The sequence below is a fragment of the Aptenodytes patagonicus genome, chromosome 13 (genome assembly GCF_965638725.1).
Source record: "Aptenodytes patagonicus chromosome 13, bAptPat1.pri.cur, whole genome shotgun sequence".
NCBI lineage: Eukaryota > Metazoa > Chordata > Aves > Sphenisciformes > Spheniscidae > Aptenodytes > Aptenodytes patagonicus.
Genome location: NC_134961.1, coordinates 7052779 through 7071060, shown reverse-complemented (window position 1 = coordinate 7071060; position 18282 = coordinate 7052779). Strand labels below are relative to the sequence as shown.

At 55.7% G+C, this 18282-nt stretch overlaps 1 protein-coding gene across 2 annotated transcripts; it reads left to right on the top strand.

Moving 5' to 3' along the window:
* The first annotated feature begins 908 nt into the window (after nucleotides 1–908).
* On the top strand, nucleotides 909–16745 carry ALKBH5 (alkB homolog 5, RNA demethylase). Of its 2 annotated transcripts, none has more exons than XM_076350584.1 (5): nucleotides 909–974; nucleotides 1218–2034; nucleotides 8710–8790; nucleotides 13192–13347; nucleotides 14962–16745. In XM_076350584.1, exons 2-5 carry the CDS (start codon nucleotides 1319–1321, stop codon nucleotides 15143–15145), a joined length of 1137 nt encoding a protein of 378 aa, XP_076206699.1. In that variant the 5' UTR covers nucleotides 909–974; nucleotides 1218–1318; the 3' UTR covers nucleotides 15146–16745. The 2 variants fall into 2 exon arrangements, with proteins under 2 accessions (XP_076206699.1, XP_076206700.1); XM_076350585.1 differs by having other exon boundaries at nucleotides 951–974; nucleotides 1221–2034.
* The last annotated feature ends 1537 nt before the right edge of the window (nucleotides 16746–18282 follow it).

Below are 18282 nucleotides of genomic sequence, written 5' to 3'. Positions count from 1 at the left end.
GCGCTCGCTGCTGCGGGGGGGGGGGGGGGGTGGGTGGGTGCTGCCCCCCGTGCCTCAGTTTCCCCCATCCCCGCGCCTCAGCTTCCCCGGGTCCCCTTGCGTCAGCTTCCCCCCAGCCCCGTGCCTCGGTCTCTCCCCCCCCTCCTCCCCCCGGCCCCGTCTCCTCCCCACCGGCAGCCCGGGGGGTGGCCGCTGCCGGTGTACGGGAGCCCGCCCGGCAGCGCGGCGCCCCCGGGTGACCCCCCCCGGCCGGCTGTCCCGCTCCCCCCGACCGCCAGGGGGCGGTCGCGCCCCGCCGCCGCCGCGCGCCCGCAGGCACCTCGGCGGCCACCCCAACCCCTCATCCCCCCCACCCACCCCCCCGCCGCCGCGCCCGCTAGGCCCCCGCGCCGCCCGCCAGCCGCCCAATCAGCCGCCGGCTCGGGCCGCTCGCGCCCGCCCCCCGGCCAATCAGCGCCGAGCCGGGAGGCGGGGCGGGGCGTCGCGGCGCTGCCGGTACCCGTTACGGCGCGAGGCGAGGGCGGAGGTGGCGGCGGCCGGGCGGGGCGGGGCCGCCGCGTCGCCGTACGTGCGCACGAGGGGCGGGGCCGGGGGGGGCGGCGGCGGGGCGCGTGCGCGGCGGGGCGGGGCGGGCGCGGTGGGCGGCCCCGCGGCGATCCGGGATGTCGGGCTGGCTCCTGGTGACGTAGCGCGCCGCTCGCGCCGCGGGAAGGGCCGCGCGAGACCCCCGGCCGCCGCCGCCGCCGCCGCCCCCCCCCCCACCCCCACGGCCCGGCCCCCTCCCCCTCCCTCCGCGCCCCCCTTCCCCCCCCCCCCCCCCCGCCATGGGCAGCGCCGCGGCGGCGGGAGCGGGCAGGGCGCCGAGCCGCGCCGGGGCCGCCGCCGGGCATGTGCCAGGCCCGGCCGCCGCCGCGTGAGCGCAGCCGCCGGCACCGGCACCGGCAGCATTGTCCGCGCCCGCCCCGGGCGAAGCCGTGAGTGTGGCGTCCGCCGGGCCGCCCCCTTCCCCCCGGGAGGGGCGTCGCGGCGGGAGGGAGGGAGTGGGGGGGCGGGCGGGCGGGCGGGAGCCGTGCTGCCCGCCGGGAGCGGGGTCCCATCTCCCCGGGGCGGGGGGGGGGGGTCAAGCCGGGCTCCCGCGGGCACGGCCCGGCCGGTCGCGGTGCCGGGAGGGGGCGGGGTCCCGTCCTCACCTCCCCGTTCCTCCGGGGCTCTTTCAGCAGGGCGGCGGGTGCCATGAATAGCAGCTGCGCGTCCCCCGCCGCCGCCCGCCGCCGCCTGCAGCGCCGGGATCGATAGAGGCGGGGGCTGCGGACGCACTATGGCCGGCAGCGGCTACACGGACCTGCGGGAGAAGCTCAAGTCCATGATGCCCTACCGGGACGGCCACAAAGGCGGCGGCGGCCTCCCGCGGGAGCCCCCCGAACCCCCCTACGATCGCAAGCGCCGGCACCAGGAGGACTCCGGCTCCGAGCCCAGCGACTACGAGGAGCAGAAGGAGGAGGAAGAAGCTCGGAAAGTCAAAAGCGGCATCCGCCAGCTTCGCCTCTTCAGCGCCGAGGAGTGCGCCAAGATCGAAGCTCGGATCGAGGACGTGGTGTCCCGGGCGGAGAAGGGGCTCTACAAGGAGCACACGGTGGATCGGGCGCCGCTGCGGAACAAGTATTTTTTCGGGGAGGGCTATACCTACGGGTCTCAGCTGCAGAGACGAGGCCCCGGCCAGGAGCGTCTGTACCCGCGGGGGGAGGTGGACGCCATCCCCGAGTGGGTGCACGACCTGGTGATCAGGAAGCTGGTGGAGCACCGGGTGATTCCCGAGGGCTTTGTGAACAGTGCCGTCATCAACGACTACCAGCCGGGGGGCTGCATTGTCTCCCACGTGGACCCCATCCATATCTTTGAGAGGCCCATCGTCTCCGTCTCCTTCTTCAGCGACTCGGCGCTCTGCTTCGGGTGTAAATTCCAGTTCAAGCCCATCAGGGTCTCGGAGCCCGTTCTCTTCCTGCCCGTGAAGAGGGGAAGCGTCACGGTGCTCAGGTAACTCGCCCGCATTGCCGAGGCCTCCGCGAACGTGCCGGGGCTCGGTTGTGTAACGCTAATCATGAGGCACGCGGATGCACACCCCGACGGCGGCTCGGGCTTGATCTCGCCCGCCTGTAGGCGTCCGGGGTCTCACTGCAGCGGAAGGGGTGAAGGAAGGATCTGGGGGGGGGGGGGGGGGTGTGTGTCCTGCCTCCGTGGTGGATGGCGATTTGGGTAGGTGATTGATTTTTGGGTGGGTGCCCTCTCCGCGGAGCTTGAGGCGAGTCCTGGCAGGAGCACGGCCACTTGCGGAGCCGAGCTTTGCCGTAGTTCCCGTAAATGGTTAAAATAACATATCAAGGCACAAAATGGATCCTCTGCCCGAGAGCGCGGTCAGAGCGGAGCAGCTGGTTGGGACGGGGCTCCTGGGTCTATTCTTAGCTCAGCCGGTGCCTCCCCGACCTGACCTTAAGCGTGGAGAGGAGGTGTGAACGGCCTCGTCTTCCCAGTCTGTTAACTGGGAATACTAAGCCCTCCCCTGCGCGAGGCCGATGGGGAGACCGGCGTGCAGAGCCCGGTGGGACTGTCACTTGGAAGCGCGGTGGGTCGCGGGTGCAAGAAAGGACTTTACGTGCGTTCTTGCAAGCCGGGGAAGAGCTGCGGAGGTGAAATGACCTGCCCAAGGTCACGCAGCCGGTCGGTAGTAAAGCTGGGATCGGCACTGGGAAATGCCTGCTTCCTAATCCCCGCTGCCTCCCGGTACGCGCTGGGCGGGCAGAGCGGGCAGGTAAGGGGGACAGGCGGGGTGCACGCAGGCTGGTGCGTACGGACCCGCCGGCATCCAGGTCTTGGGGAGGGCGGCTCGAAGCCCAGTGCCGGCGCTGCCTGACTCGGTGAGCACCAGTCCCTCGTGTCCCTGAAGGTCAGAGCTCTCCCTGCCAGGAGCAGGGATCGCCCGGACTCTGCCAGCAGCGCTCCGAGCTACCAACTGTATCCTCGTTTGGGGTTTGGTTGGTTTTTTTGGACTGGTGAAGGTCCAGGCCAGTTTTCAGGGCTCCCAGGCCGTAACACTATCCCCTGCTTTGGCTTGTAAAGTGATCGCCGCAGGGTTCGGGCAGGAATTTTTCCCCCCCACATAGGCACAGCCTTGCACCGTTGACTAGTGCATCAATAATAAATGCCGAGACCTCACGTAGCTTTTATCTCGGAAAAGCTGCACAAACATTAACTAATCCTCGCCGTATCCCTGGCGTTAGGTAACTTCTGTGGATTAGCGAGGGATGAGGGAGGCTGCGGAGGGAAGCGGGAACAGCGCTGAGGAAATTTTCTTGTTCTCTGGTGGCTTGGCTGGGGCAGGGAGGGGCAGAGGTCAGGGTGATTTTGTGAAACGGGACCGGGGTGGGGGACCCGTCCTGCCACGTGTCTTTTTACCGCAGAGGAAGCTCCGTCCCCGGGGATGGCGACTGCCGGGTGCGAGGCAGCCGCTCCGCTCCCTGATTTCTCTTAGGCACCAGGAGGGAAACTTTCTACCCTAATTTTCCTGCTGGTGATGTGAACCCCTGTGCTGCCTTTCCCCAGCGGGCCTGGAGCAAATAGTTGTCCTTCCTATCGCAGCCAGAGGTCTTTTTTTTAAGGACAGTGCGAGTTTTTTCTTGCTTAGAAGCATGCTTGGCAGAGCTGTTAATGCAGGGTCAGTCTGAAGTCTTGTAGTCAAAGCCACTAGGAAAACTCTCGTGGCCTTAAGTCCGAAGGAGGATCGGGACTTCGCAGTGGTGGGAGGAGGGAGAGGTGCTTTGCTCTGCTCCAGGACCAGAGAATGATGTTTTCTTGTCCCAGACCCTCGCTCTTTCCCTAAAACTGCCGGGAAGAGGCAGCTGGCTCAGGGCTCCCGGAACTGGAGCAGGGTTTCTCCCAGGCCTGTGCGTTTGGGTTGTTGGCCAGCGTCACCTGGGTGCCGTAATTGGTTTATTAATGTGGCTGAAGGAATCGTACAAATCAAACGAAGGTATCTTTTTCCCTCCAAATAGAAGGGTTGCTTTCTGACCGACCCACCGCACGCGTCCACTAGCTTCATCCATGGTTAGATGTTCTGCTTTCCAGCAAATAATAGACTTTAAAAGGGGGATTATTTCAATTTCGTACAGCAGTTAGCAGATACTTAGCACTTACTCAAGAGAGATTCTGCCAAAGTGATTGTTCTGTGTTGATATGATCCTGGCTGGATGCAAGTTCCTCGACTCCGGCAGATCTCCTTGTCTCCCCTCTAAGCCCAGCAATTCGGGAGGAGCAGGGAGAGGCGCAGACGGGTCGGGTCGGTAGGCTCTCAGGGGTGTTTCTCCGAAATCCAGCCCTTGGTCATGTTTAAGTCAACTCCCCAAACTTGGCTTTTCCTCCTCTCAGTAAACAGTTGCTGAAGGCAGTTGCCCTGGAGATAGGGAAACGGCGCAGATAGAAATGGCATGCTTGTAATGTCTGTGATTCAAATATTGCTGGGTCAGTGGCTGCTGCTGGCATGCCGCCTTTCTGGGGAAGCCAGGGTAGCCACATGCATTTGGTTACCCTGTGGAAATTGTGAGGATCTAAAGAAGGCTGTTGGATCTCTCTCTTTGCCCCCACATCGTTCTCGGGCTCTCCCCAGATCCCGCCTGTCCTGTTCTTGCTCTCAGCAGCCTATTCCAAATTGTCCTTCCGATTTTGTAGCCACCCCACCCGCCAGGGAGTTTGCAGAGGGGCTTTCCCCATAGCCCTCCCTTGACTTTAGTTGCCTACAGTGAAGCAGGCTGTGGTGTTTGCAAATGCTGAACCCGCCTCAAACTTGCTGGAAGGTATTCAGATCTCAAATGACAGGTTAGTGTTTAAAAGGAGGAACGGAGATTCTCCTGGCTGGGCTGCGCACTTCTGCCAGCGGGACAAAGGCTAAGCCACCCCGCGACCTGACAATGAGCCCTTTGCTCTTCCAGCAAGGCACTTTTTCCTCTCCTTTCGCATCTGCAGTGAAGATTTGCCCTTGTAGGTTTTGACATCCAGAAGACGACCTCCTCCCGTCCCCTCTTCTCCCGCAGCCCCAGGAAGCGGGTGCTCCTGCAGGTTTGTCCTGCTGCCAGCCAGGCCGAGAGAAAGCGGCAGCAGCGCCTCGGTCTGTGCTGCTCTTCTCGGGCAGTCGGAATTAAGTTGGATTTCAGTCCTGCGAACCATCGGCTCTCTGGTGGGGGCTGCTGGCTAGACAGTGTTTGTGGGTTTTCGTCTTTTTTTTTTTTTTTTTTTTTAAAGAATTTGATAAGCATCAATCGATAGAAGCAGAGGGGAGGAGATAGAGGAATTCACCCATTCATCTGGGGAGCATGTGCTTTGACAAATGCTTAGCCTGGAAAAAAGGGAAGGGAGCTGGGGGGCGGGGGGTGCGGAGCCAGCCGGGTCGGGTGGTTCCAGCCGGACCCCTGCACCGCACCGTGCCCCGCAGCCGCTGTCGTAGGTAGCCATTCTCGGCACTGAGCCGGCTTTCGTTTAACTGCCGGGTGTTGCATCTCAGCACCGTGGTTGGAAGTAGTGCAGTTGCAGTTAGCCAGAGGAACGGATAACCAGAGGTAACGTTTCCCAAGTTCTGAGAGCTTGTACGCTGTACGGGCTTCCCTTCTGCAGCTGGTGAGTGCTCCAGGTTGTCTCCCCGGTGTTTGTGATAGCAGTGGAAACATCGTGATGTTTGTCTCTCCTGTTGTCTCGAGGCATGCCTGATGGTAGCATAATCGGAGCTGGTTGGAGTCTCTGGAGGATGAACCTGCTTTTTTCCCAGCTGGAGGAATCTCTCCGCAACTGCCTGGATTAGATGCTTTTCCAGAAAAGTCTGATCCCTCAGAACAGGCCGTTGGTGCAGAGGAAGTTCTGCGTGTGCCAGTGGTGATGAGGCAAATAGGTTTGTTCAAGCTCTGCTTGAACCGGTCGGTGTCACATCCGTGGTTTGTGGCAGCAGCTTTCCTGAACCACAAGTAAAGCCTCGAGCTGCTCAAACCCTGCGATGGGCTAGTGCGTGAGGTCCCTCTGCCTGCGAGCTGGCCTGGCTGTCGTTAACCCCTAGAAATATTTCTCGTTAGAGGCTCTGCAGAACTTCAGGGCCTCCTTTCTGGTGATGTTTGTACAAAAAAATCTGCTTTCGTCTCCATGCGAATCAGTTATGTTGTGGCTCGGCAGCAGCTTTTCTGGACTCAGAAAGAGACTCGGGGAGGAGTTGGGGGTGTAAGATCTGACAGGTTAGTTAGGAGTTGGGGTGTTAGTTGGGGGAGCGTGCGGATAGCATCTGCACCTCCCCGTGTTCTTCTGGAAAATGCTCTAGGCTGGAGACGTCATGCTTGGGTGTTCTCACGGGCAGCAATTTAGGGTTTTCCTTACCAAGTTCTCTCTTACCTCGTGCTTTGAGTTTGTTCTCTGGGCAACAAATCTCTGGATAGACCCTCGATATCATTACGGGTGCTATGTTCCAGCATCTGCCCCTTCACCCATCATCAGGATGCGGCAAGGCCGGGCAGTGGGTGAGAAGTTCATGCTGGCACGAAGCAAAACAAGCGTGACACAGCCAAATAATCTTTTTTTTTTTTTTCTTCCGTTTCTCTGCCTGGTGCCTGTGCGAACCCCTTTGCTGGAGGGCCGTGCAGAGAGACGCCATCACTGTGTCTGATATGGTGCAAGCTGAGTTTTCCCACACCGGCGTGGCACTGGGGCAGGCTGGTGGGTCCCCGTTAGGGCCTCAGACTGGGGTACTGGGGCTGCGGCTTTGGCGCTGCCCACGTGCCCCTGGGACCACGAGCTCTGCCTAGCACCGCTCTGAAAGTGAGCTGGAAAGTGGGTACCTGCCTGGGGAGTGAGAACGAGCGGCCAGGCTGACGTCTCATGATGGAGAGCACAGGTCTGGAAGCAGACCTTCTCCTGACGTATGGGGTATCGCTGAGGATGTGCCGAGTTGAATGTTAACGTGGGTGATATTAATGAATTCGCTGGAGCTTGACGCAGAGATTCCTGGAACATAATAGAGCATCATTATAAGCCCCTTCGCATAACGCTGTCTTGTTCCGCAATGCCTTGGAGGACAGGGGGGATGGACATCAACCCCTGTTTTAACTGATCAGGTTTTAGACTCTTAACTATTCTCAAAGCGGTAAATCCATCTTGGAGAGGTGTGCATTTCTCAGTGGGTGGGTGGGTTGGTTATCTAACCAGATAAAGGAAACCCGGTCCCGTCCCCAGAGAAGACCTCTGTGTGCGTGTGATCCGCTCTCTGCTCTGAGCGTCCCGAATAACCTGCAAGCCGATGGCCCAGGCCGTGCTCCTGGAGGGCCGGCTGACAGCCGGCGTGGCGGCAGCTTCACGGTAAAGCCTCCTGGGGAGAGTGGGCTCGGTGGTTTCTGCTTCAGGTTAAACTAGCGTGGGGGTGTGCTAGCTTTGTGTGGCGTGAGCAGCCTTCGCCCAAGTCCCTTCAAAGGTCTTTCTGTCCTTGCCAGCTGCTTCAGGAGGCTCTGAAGGCGTTTACCTTCTCTTTTCCCCATATCGGACTCTAGAAGGCTCTTTTGTGAACAGACACTCTCCAAACAGCAGGTAGAGGGCAGGCCCACCTCTCGGAGCCGCTCATTAGCACCCATGCGAGTGACGAGATGTGCTCCTGGCAGGGTGGTTTGTGTGCCCGAGCAGGTGTGATGGCCGCTCTCCACAGACCCGTCGCGATTTCACGTCCTGCCCTGGACCCCAGGAGTTGTGCTGAACAACAGAAGCAGCCACAAGAAGAACGCTCCTGTGTTGTTGTGGGTAGCTGGGGCCCTCGTTGGCCATGGCTTTTCTCCAGCCCGCTAGAAACGTGGAGTAGGTGAAGCCATCTCATACAGCGAAACACTCCTGCCGAGAACGGCTACTGTGTGGCCGTGTAGCTGCTCGAGCCTGGTGTAATTTTCCTCGGCCCAGGTAGCTGTCTCGCCTTGTGAGCCCTGTGGCAGGGAGGTTTTCGGCGTGCAGCTCGGTTCGCAGGTCTGAATTTGAAGGTTAACCCCACGTGCGGTGTGTTGGTTGGGGTTGGGCTGTGCTGCGGGGTGATGTTTGTGTCGTGGCTGAGGGTGTGCCGTGGGGGGGGGGTAGCGGGGAGGGCGAGGATGCCGAGATGGCAGTGTCTGTGCCCGGGTGAGGGGGGTGAGACACTCGACTCTTAACCACCGCTGCACCCCCTCCTCGACTAACAAATCTCATCGACTCCGGTACCCGTTCGTGTCTGGGTATGCTGCGCATCTCAGCCGTGAGAGATGTTTTTTCTCGGTGACGTGCGTGAGAAGATGCTTTGGAGCAATGTGCTGTTTTTTCTCCCCTGTTGCTCTCTAATTTCTTGATAAGTGAATTGGCTGAATTTACACTCCATAAACTCATTTTCTACGTGTCTTATTTCACAATGCTGTGGCAGGTGGCAGCTTCCTCTGGTGTATGCTAAAAAATTGAAGTCCAAAAAAAAAAAAAAAAAAAGCCCTGACTGTCCTCATTCTTTCCTGAAGTTTCTTCCTTCCTGTAAGTCTAGCTCCCCCGTGCCTGGGGAATGGCGTTTGGAGGAGGAATTCCTGGTGGAAGTTAGGAAATGACTGGCCAAACTGAGTTGTTGAGGCTGGCAACCACTTTCTGCTTCTGCCTGTCATCTTTCTCACAGTGGCTTTTTGTTTTTGTTGTCAGTGGATATGCAGCCGATGAAATTACACACTGTATTCGACCACAGGACATCAAGGAGAGAAGAGCTGTCATCATCCTTCGAAAGTAAGTGTTGAAGCCCTCCGGACAGTAAGATAAACTTGGATGTGGTGTTGTGATGTTTCCTAAGGTGCTTTTAAAGAAACACTTTAAAACTGCCTTGCTTGTTAATTTGCTGGCTTGATCTTACATCTTGATTAGATGTCACTCTGATGCTCACTTGTGTCTTGCCGTACCCATCGCTTGGCCGGTGGAAGTAGATGGAACTTGTTACTGCAGAGTTAATCACTTCTTGGCTCTGTGCAGCAGTACTTCGTTGTAACGTCTGGGTTTGCAAGCGCTCTTCGTGTCCAAACACCCGGCTTTCATTGGCTGCCTAACTCCAAACAGCTAGGATTTCAAACTCTCTTGTTTTGGGCTATGTATTCAGGTGTCTGATCATATGATACCCACATGCGTGAGTTACCTGGACGGTCCTTTGAAGCTGATGCTTACGATGAAGAAGCTCGTGTAAAGCAGACAAAGTTTTCTTGACAGCGTGGCTTTCATTTCCTGGGGAGAGGGAGGAAGACGCTGGCTTCGAAGGGAAACGGATGCAGTGAATTTAGTGATGGCCTCACGGAGCTTGTCCTTCGAGTCGGTGTTGGGAAGCCAAGCTCTGTAAGCTGTATCGCACGCTTCCTGTTTTAGAAGATCTGTCCTGGTCAGCTGATGGCATTTCATCAGCCAGTGTCTGTTCCTAACCTCTTCAGAAAACGGGGCGGGGGTGGGGGGAACCCAAACCAACCCCACCCCAAACTCCTCAGCATAACCTTTTTTTGTGCCCAGAAATGTTCTCTCTCATCAGTTCCTTCTGCTAGGAGAGCAAAAAATGTGACTGCCACATGTTGACCCATGTTGATTGTGCCTTAGAAGGTGTTAGCAGTAATTCCGCTGTCAAGAAATCTTTTTGCAAGTGAAAACACACATGATTTGAGTACTGTAAACCCAGACAAAAGCGTGGGCACGAGGGCAGGGCTGCAGCTGTGGCCCAGGCTGGCGTAAGGCTAGCAGGCAAGTGGTCTAGATTCAGACGTGCTGAGCCTTCGGACAGCTTAGTTGGTTTCAAAACAAGTCTGGCGATGGTGTGACGATATGGCACAAAGCCAGTGGAGTGGAGTTGGACATCTGGTTAGAGAGACCCAAGATATGAAGGCAGGAAAAACAGCAGCCCTGAGGCGTTAGCCAAGCAAAATCAGCACAGACCCGAGGAGACAGGATGAGATGTGGCAGGTGATAGAGTGGGATCAAAGAAAGAAAGAAAGATTAGAACCAAACCACCCGATAGTTGGTTGTTGCCACGTGAGGTTTAAGGCGAGAGGGTTGCGATAAAAGGCTGTTAATGTTCACGTTACTGGTTACTGCAGCCAACGAAAAGCAGTGCGAGTGCTGACGAGGACCAGTGGAAGGCACCTCCAAATCCTGTAGCTGCTTTAGTTGGGCTTTGGGATAGAGAAGCTGCCTGTCCTAGGCCGTGGAGCAGTTCCCTTGAAAAGACAGACTCGGCTAAATAAGCTAAAGCTGCCCAAACTGGTGCAGATACCTAACATACGTGTTTAAACTGGCTCTACCTCTTGCTTTTGCCAGCCTCTGTGAGCTGAGGGTGTTATTTCAGCCCAGCCTGACTACCCTCACAGTGCAACTGGGCAAGCACCTATCTGGCTGAGATGTGCCCGGCTGACCTGGTGCATCGCTGCCGAACAGACAAGGTCCATTAGCTCCTAGCAGAGCCGTATTGGCTGCGTTTGCTTCGCCGTCCTTCTGCAGCAGTGTGTCCTTCTGTCTTCCCCTGATTTTAGGGGCCTGATTTGCTTAGCGTTAGAGCAGAAGTGTCTCTGCCCAGTCATACGCAGACAGCGATGGGCTGACTTGACTGGCAGGCTGAATGAAACCACAACAGGATTTTTCTCTTGAGCAAAGTGGAAACCCCCTGGTAATTATTTTTGTGTAATCTCCGTAGAGCTTAGCAGCCCTGGTGAATACATGGCAATTGCCCGTTTGCCAAGGGTGCACTCTGATTGCTGCCAAATAGAGCTTATTAATTGCTGCTTATCCCTTCTGACGGCGGCCGTCTCCTCGCCGAGTCCCATGTGCGTGCATGCATGCACAGCAGGGCTGCGGTGACCTTTGTCTGCGCTCGCATCCCCACGGCATGTATTGCTGCAGCGACTGCCATTCCCTAGTCCCAGATCATGCGACTTTGTGCGGTCTGAAATAGCGTGTTACGCAACCAGGAAAACAGCTACTTCCGCTGGTAGCCTGCTAGCACGAGAGGCTTGGGAGCAGCCAGCGGCCTCGTAAAACTCCTCTTCCTCGTCTTCGTCAGCCCCGAATCAGCCCCGAGCTTTCCAGTGGGATCAGATCAGTTGGGTCATAGAGTGGCATAAACTTTGCTGCAGCTTGGAGCTGGGATACTCGGCTCTGAATAGGCTGCCGCAGCCTGCTGGGTCCCAGACGTTTGAGCCTGGATCTGCTCTTGCCTCTACTCCGAGCACGTGGTTCTAGAGATGGTTTTTGCTGGCAGCAGCAGGAGAACGAAACTGCGCGAGCTGGAGAAGCGGCTGGGTTTTGCAGGATGCTTGAGAGCGGTGTGGTTACCAAGTAGGTCATAAACACTTCAGTGCTGTAGTGTGATGATATTTACGGTGTTTCCTGCGTATCGGAGTGCAGGACTGCGGGGAGCCAACAAGGTTTGGAAGCGCTTTGAGCAAGAGGCTGGGGGGGAGGAACGGCGCTCTCAATTTCATGAGATGCGGAAAGAGGTAACGGGGGAGGTGGGGATAGAAATGAGACCTATTCAAGCGGGTCTTGAAAGTCATTTTAGAGGGCTTATGCAGCCATTTGTAAGCACTTCTTTGTAAGCAGTTACATCGGGGAGTTACTCTATTTAACTTGAACTTTGGTAGGTAATTTGCTCTCCATTTTAGTATAGTCCCTCCTCGTACCTGCACCTGCAGCTCATACCGGCATTGCTCTGTGGACAGAGAGAGCGTGGCTGGTGTTCCCTTGCCCTTGCAGTATATTTGGTGGTTTGTTTGTTTTAATTGCAGGCCTGTAGTTGCTGTTGCATTTGAGAGTTATTTAAACCACCTAACTTGTCTGGGGCAGGATCCGCAATGCCTTTAGTGTTCTAGCTGGACTGGGTCCAATCCTGGAGCCGAGAACAGCTCAGGACGACAGCGCTGGGGACTAGTGCAGCCTGGCTGCTGCCTGCGGAAGCGTTCCTTGTTTCTGGCACGCTGGGTAGACTTGGGCTGCTGTGCCCAGCTTCACGTGTGCCAGCCTGGCATTGCCCTGGTTAACTGAAGAGGCTCTCCCCGATGGCGGAGGGGAAGCTTGGCAACTGGACGTGCTTCCTAATGGGAGTTTAGGTTGGGATTCTCCTGTGGAAACCTCCCTCAGGAGCTAAAGTTCAGCACTAGAGAGCAAGTAGTGGTTCTCCCCTTTCTTTCACCCAGACCCCTTCCGTATTCACCCATAATCCCAAGGAGGGAGACAGGCTGCAGCAACGATATCAGGCTGCCTTTCCTTCTGGGAAGTGGCTTAGATCCTCCTGAAATTGGCAGCTCTGGAGCACCTGCGCCACCTTTTAGTAGGTTTTGCCCATTCTTAGACTTCAGTCTGTGTTTTGAAATAGACTTTAGCAGTGCTTGTAAGTTGAGACTGATAACTGTGCTTGGAGACGGTGATAGCGCCGTGATAAGACGCCGCGCCGTCGAGTTTTCGTGCCTGCTGCTTGGCCTGCTGCCTCCCTCCACGTGTGCGTGGCTACAGTCGTGCCTGGGCCAGCAACAGTTCTGCTCTGGGACGAGCTGTGCTTACTCTCCGGTGTAGCTCGAGCACGTTTCTATCCCAGCACCAACAAGGCGGTGCTGCGCTGCTGGAAGAGATGTGTGCAGCTTCTGTTTGCTAGACCTTCTCCTGACTCGTACTTCAACTCTTTAAACCTCGTAGTCAAGCTGAGAAATGCCTGACCCTACGAGATCTTGAGACAGTAGGGAGTTTCCAGATAGAAGCAGTTATTACTGTTGTAGGTGATGATGAATTTTGCACCATTGCAGGTGGCTTAACTGGAGCTGCGAGTTATTGTCGAGTCACTGTGGTTTCGTAGGGTTTCACAGGGGCTCTAATGCCTCTACTCTGTATCGTAACTGGGATTGCAGTGAGCCCAGCACCACTGGCGTTCACCGCGTGACTACACACGTCCCTAAGCCTTCCTCTTCCCTCTAACCAAGGCAGCAAAGCTGCAAGTACCAGGAAGCTGCAGCTTGTTTTGCTGTTGAGCGTCATAGTCCTGACCCTCTTCCTGAGCTGTGTGGCTGGGATTGAGGGTTCTGCTTCAGCGCATCTAGGACAGACGTCTGCTGCAGCGTGCTAGTGGTTCTGTAGAAACTCCTTGCAAATTCTCTTCTCTTTAAACATTTGCAGAACAAGACTAGATGCACCTCGATTGGAAACAAAATCGCTGAGTAGCTCTGTGTTGCCACCAGGTTATAACTCTGACCGTCTATCGGGAAGCAACCGGGACCAGATCCTGAAACCAAAGCGGTCCCATCGCAAAGCAGATCCTGATGCTGCTCACAGGTAGGATGATCTCTCCTACGAGCGATGTTTTGGATGGCATCTCTAGGTCAGTGCATGTCTGAGACCCCTGGCCTCTGATGAGAGAGGCTGCCCAGCACACTTAAAAACATCCTCGTTTGCACCTCCTGGGTGCTTTCTGTGGTGTACAGATCTGTTTTATCAGAATGAGGTTCTTTATATGTTCCTCCTAGGCTTGTGGAGGCTGAGCTCTGGCTGTAAGCAGCTTACATTGTTTATCCTGTGAGTGGCATAATGAAGAAGCAATACATTTGGCTGGCTCTTGATAATGCAGTCATTCAGAACAATAGTTTCCCTGCAGCTAATTATTTTTGACCTCTATTGCCAAGCAACCTGCGCAGCTGCGTTAAACTATATTATGAAAGCAGTCTTGGGCGAGAACATGAGGTTTTGCTATCTGGGAGAGGTGAAGGCCTTCTTGGGAAGCTTCTTAGACCTGTTTTGGTTCCAGAGCTGCGTGTGTTTATTTTTGTGTGTGTAACCAGGCTGTGTGAATGCGTAAGCTTGACATTCAGGGGAGCTCCTTGCTGAGGTTTCGGACAGCTTGAGCTCTGCAGCAAGGCTTCCCTCAAACACCACCTTGCTCTGTGTGAACGTACTGATAGCCGTGAGTGATAGCCAGTCTGCCGGCTGTCGTGCAGTATTTCTGGTATTCTCCAATTCCAAAGCTTCCCCAGGATTGAGACGACGTTGCCTGCACATCGTGTAAAAACCAAAAGTTGGCTTGGTCCCGGGGCTTGGCTGCTGTACGGTCCCAGCCCGTGTTTCAACCTGTCCTGGAGGGAGGAGGGTTGGGATGGCTTCTTTATGAGCAGTGTTCATTCACTTGGACTCAGGCTGACTGGGAAGATAGATCAAGAAGAGAAACTAGCCTGCAAGTGAAAGCTTACCTCTGAGCACGCAGTGGGCCGGTGTACGATTAGAGAAGCGATCATGCAGGACAAATCTGTAGATCCGTGAGAGTTGTTTTGCGGCCTGATGTGACCTTATCGGGGTGGGGGGGCTTGCACAGGCTCCTGCAGCGGAAGGGTATCAAAAACATGTTTTTCTCTTCCTTTGGCCTCAAAGACTCCAGTATAACATAGGTAAATAGCACGGATATCAGATAGTGGTATCTCTTAGGGGAACTCGGCAGTTGCCACCTAAGATAAAATAAGTCTGTGCAGCCTACCAGCCCAGTCCTGCTACGAAGCGATCGCAGGTGAGAGCAGAGGCAGCTTTGCAGTTGTTATTTCTGCACTGTGCTAATTGCGGAGAGACAGACCCCTCTGCCCAAGGGATGTTTCTTGGGGCCACAAGCTGCGCTTAAGAAGAGGTGACTGGGCTCTTTGGAAGCGTTCCTGGTGGAGGCAAAGACCAAAACTTGCCCTGGGAAGGGGAAGGACTTGCACCATCAAAAGCAAAGTTCTCAGCCTCCCCGTGGGAGGTGCAGCCTGGTGATCTGTTCCGGCTCTACCGAGTGCCCAGTACCGGGCGAGCGATGTGGAAACAGTCATATCGCTCGAAGTATGCGAAACTGCAGATAGTGTCCGCACAAGGGAATGCCTAAGCGCTGTTGTGGATGTGCTCTCACTCCCTCTTTCTCTCTCTCCGTAGGCCACGGATTCTAGAAATGGATAAAGAGGAGAACAGGCGCTCAGTCCTCTTACCAAAACATAGGAGACGGAGCAACTTCAGCTCCGAGAACTATTGGCGAAGGTCTTACGAGTACACGGAGGACTGTGATGAGGAAGAGGAGGACGGCAGCCCAGCCAGGAAAGTTAAAATGAGGCGACACTGAGGATTGCACTTTCCAGGCTCGTGGAGCTGATGAGATTGGCCTCCAGTCTGTGAAAACTTTCTCCTCCCTCTGGCTATCTTCCATCTAGCTTCAGTTTTGGTTTTTCCTTTCAGGCTGAAGAGTAAACAGGAAGGATCTAGCAATTTGTTTTTATGAATGGAGGAATGCTGAGACATACGTAAGGATGGAACATGTCCAGTGCACATGGTGTCCTGAGTCATGGGTCAAACGGGCATCTCTCCCTTAGGAAGCAGATAAAGTTATGCCAGGCTGTCTGTTGGGATTTCTTTTGAAAACACCAAAAAGTTTTACTGTTTCATTGCGCAAGATTCAAGAATTGTATTTTTGTTTTTTGCTTTAACTTTCTTCCTTTCCAAATGTTCTAAATATGATGTTTGACCCCAGGAGCTGAAACTCTCTGTGGCGGCTTCGTATTCCTTGCTTCACCAAAGGGCACCTTGGTCTGCTCTTACCTAGTTGTTGTTGGGTTTGTTTTAAGGGTGCCCTGCAGTAACTGGAAGTTTGAAGCTTTGCAGACCCCTCTTACTGCGATTTATTTCAAAAGGTTTAGGACGTTTTTGTTGCACTTTAGTACCAGTTTTAAATGCCATAGGTTTCCTTTCCAGTCCATTTTCCCAAGCCAGCGTGGGCTTGCAGCCTTGTGTGCCTGTGCCGCCCTCTCTGAGAAGAATGTACTTGAGCTCTGGTTTCTCAGTGCTGGTCTGACCAGGGGTATATTTTGGTTGAGGAGGAAGGAGACGTGGCTGGCTTCACCGAGGCTGGCCCAGCATTGACCCGAGGTCCATATTGGAGCCCCGGGGCTGCCGAGTGAGTGATCGCGTTGAGTACATGCTGCTTCCCAGAGCTGGAGATAGCAAAGAGGAGTAGGAGAGGCGCTGTGCTTGTGAGGACGTTTACCTTGGGACCCCCTGAGAAGAGCTGTTCTCCACTGCCTGGGGGACTGGCTTTCAGCCCCCTGCCCCTTTTAGGTGGAGAGAGTTGAGACGGCACAGCATCCCATCCCGAGGGACCAGCTGCGCTCTGTCAGAGCACGAACGGGCGCTGCCGCGGCCCTGGGGGAGCCGCGCAGCTCGGCTGCGGTCCGTCCCCTCCGAGGCTGGCTCTGGGAGCGAGGACGCTGCAAGGGTCTAGTTTGGCCCCAGTTCAGTGCATTCAGCAGCTAGCGCTGCAGCGGTTGCCCGCCTCCCCCTGGCTTATTCATGCCCTGTATTCCTGGGGTAGGGAGTTTTCTGGTTGCTGCAGAAAATGCTAAGAAGAATTGGGCATTTGGCCCCGCGGAGTTAGTGTTAGAAAGTCTGCCACCTTCCTCCTCTTCTCCCACCCGGTTTGCGTTAGCCCAGACCGAAGCCTCGGCCTTTTCAAAGTTTGGGGCCCAACACCATATTTAGAACTGTACTTTTAAGAAACTTCCTCCAATTGATTCTTTGAACCCAAGTGTTGGCAGTTGTAAGGAGTAGTCTTATTTTTAAATTTTTACCGCTTTGCCCTCCCTCAAATTGTAGTTTTTCTTAGTGTTGTGTCCCCCACACACTTCACGGTCTGCACGCTTGGCAATAAAAAGATGTAATATATTTTGAAACCCGTTTGCTGCTGTCTTGAGGGGCTCCCAGTCAAAAAAAAAAAACCAAACAAAAACAAAACCCCCCACAAAATCCAAAACCCAGGCGTTGTTCCCCAAAGCGCCGTTCCTTGGTGATCGAGCATGTTTGCTGACATCTAGGTCTCGATGTCCTTTTCCTTCCCCGCTGACTTCTGCAGCTCCTGCCGCTCGCCCGTTGTTGGGGTTACCGCTCAGGCTGGATCTAGCGGTCACATTAGTGCAAAGGAAATTACCATCACTTTCAGCACCGCTGATCTGCGAGAGGTTCATGGGTGAGGTCCCCAGTGCCTGTCTCTGATTCTCTTTATCCGATTGCTTTCCTGGCGAGAGCCCCTGTCGGCTCGGTGCGGAGGTACGGGCACAGCCTCGCGGCCAGCCTTCGAAGGAACCTGTCTTGTCTGCCCAGAGATCTGAAAGTTCATGCTTCTGCTGCTTCTGAAACCTTTAAAAAGCCTTTTTCAGACCACGCTTAGCGTTTGTAGCGGTGTTCCTCGCCCTCCCAACTTTCTGCAGAGAATCCGGGCCAGCTCTTGGCTACAAACCCCCTGTTTTGGAAAGCTTGGCGTTTCCCCTATAGCAAAACCGCATGCGGGGAGCAGTGTCCCTTCTCTGCCTTATGGCTGGTGCAAACATCTCCGGCAAGCTAGAGACCTGCTAGCGGGATGCCTAGCAATGGCTGTTTCTAATTGTCTTTCTGGATTCATCCTGGACGTGCCCCGTGCCCTCCTCAGTGTCAGGCTCTGCTGCGGGTGCTGCTAACGCTGGCAGTGGTCACTGCCAGAGGTCTTGGCTCTGCGCAGCCTGCTCTCCCCCTCTCCCCCCCCACCGGCTCCCAATTTTACACCTACCTCTGCAATACGGATGCTGTACCCTGGTGTCTCAACTCAAAACGAAACTGGAGGCAACCTGCCTTCGCGGGGTCGCTTCCCAGAGCAGGACTCCCATGGGACGAGGCGTTGGCTCTATCTCCACTGAAGGCTGAACAAGGCACCCTGAGGTCTTGCCTCTAGCCGTACCAACCATCACTTCATCCCGGTCCTTGTGCAGTCTGTACGCGTGCAAGTATCCTTCCTCTCCCAGTTTGTTTCGGTATTCCTGCATGCCATGGTCGGGAGCTCTCTCCTCCTTCCTTCCCCCCCTGCCCCGCATCTGTGCGGTGGGTCTGAGCTGGCAGCCGTGGCTGGAGGGGCAGGAGGAGCTCCTCGCCGGAGCTGCTCTACAGCTGCCGTCTGTTCTCGTGTGCACTTGGTTTTCAACCTGACTGGTTGGGGCTTGGAGAGAGAGAGAGAGAGAGAGAGAGAGTGGGACGCAACCGGTCTGACCCGTAGCATCTCTCGGGCAAGGAGTCCCCAGCGTGTAGGCAAGCCATCTTCCCCACTTGTACAGACGTTTTCTATACACACGGATGTATATGTGTAGATAACATGGTTTTTTAACTCTTTTGCACTGAACAACATCGGAGTGATACCTTGATTCGAAACCAGAAGACACATTTTTCATGTGGATCCAGATGTCT

What these genes read in the sequence shown, in the direction of transcription:
- ALKBH5 (XM_076350584.1), top strand. Translation starts at nt 1,319, where the DNA reads ATGGCCGGCAGCGGCTACACGGACCTGCGGGAGAAGCTCAAGTCCATG. An exon ending in GGAAGCGTCACGGTGCTCAG is followed by an intron (nt 2,035 to 8,709) that starts GTAACTCGCCCG and finishes TTTTGTTGTCAG; the next exon opens with TGGATATGCAGCCGATGAAA. An exon ending in GATCCTGATGCTGCTCACAG is followed by an intron (nt 13,348 to 14,961) that starts GTAGGATGATCT and finishes CTCTCTCCGTAG; the next exon opens with GCCACGGATTCTAGAAATGG.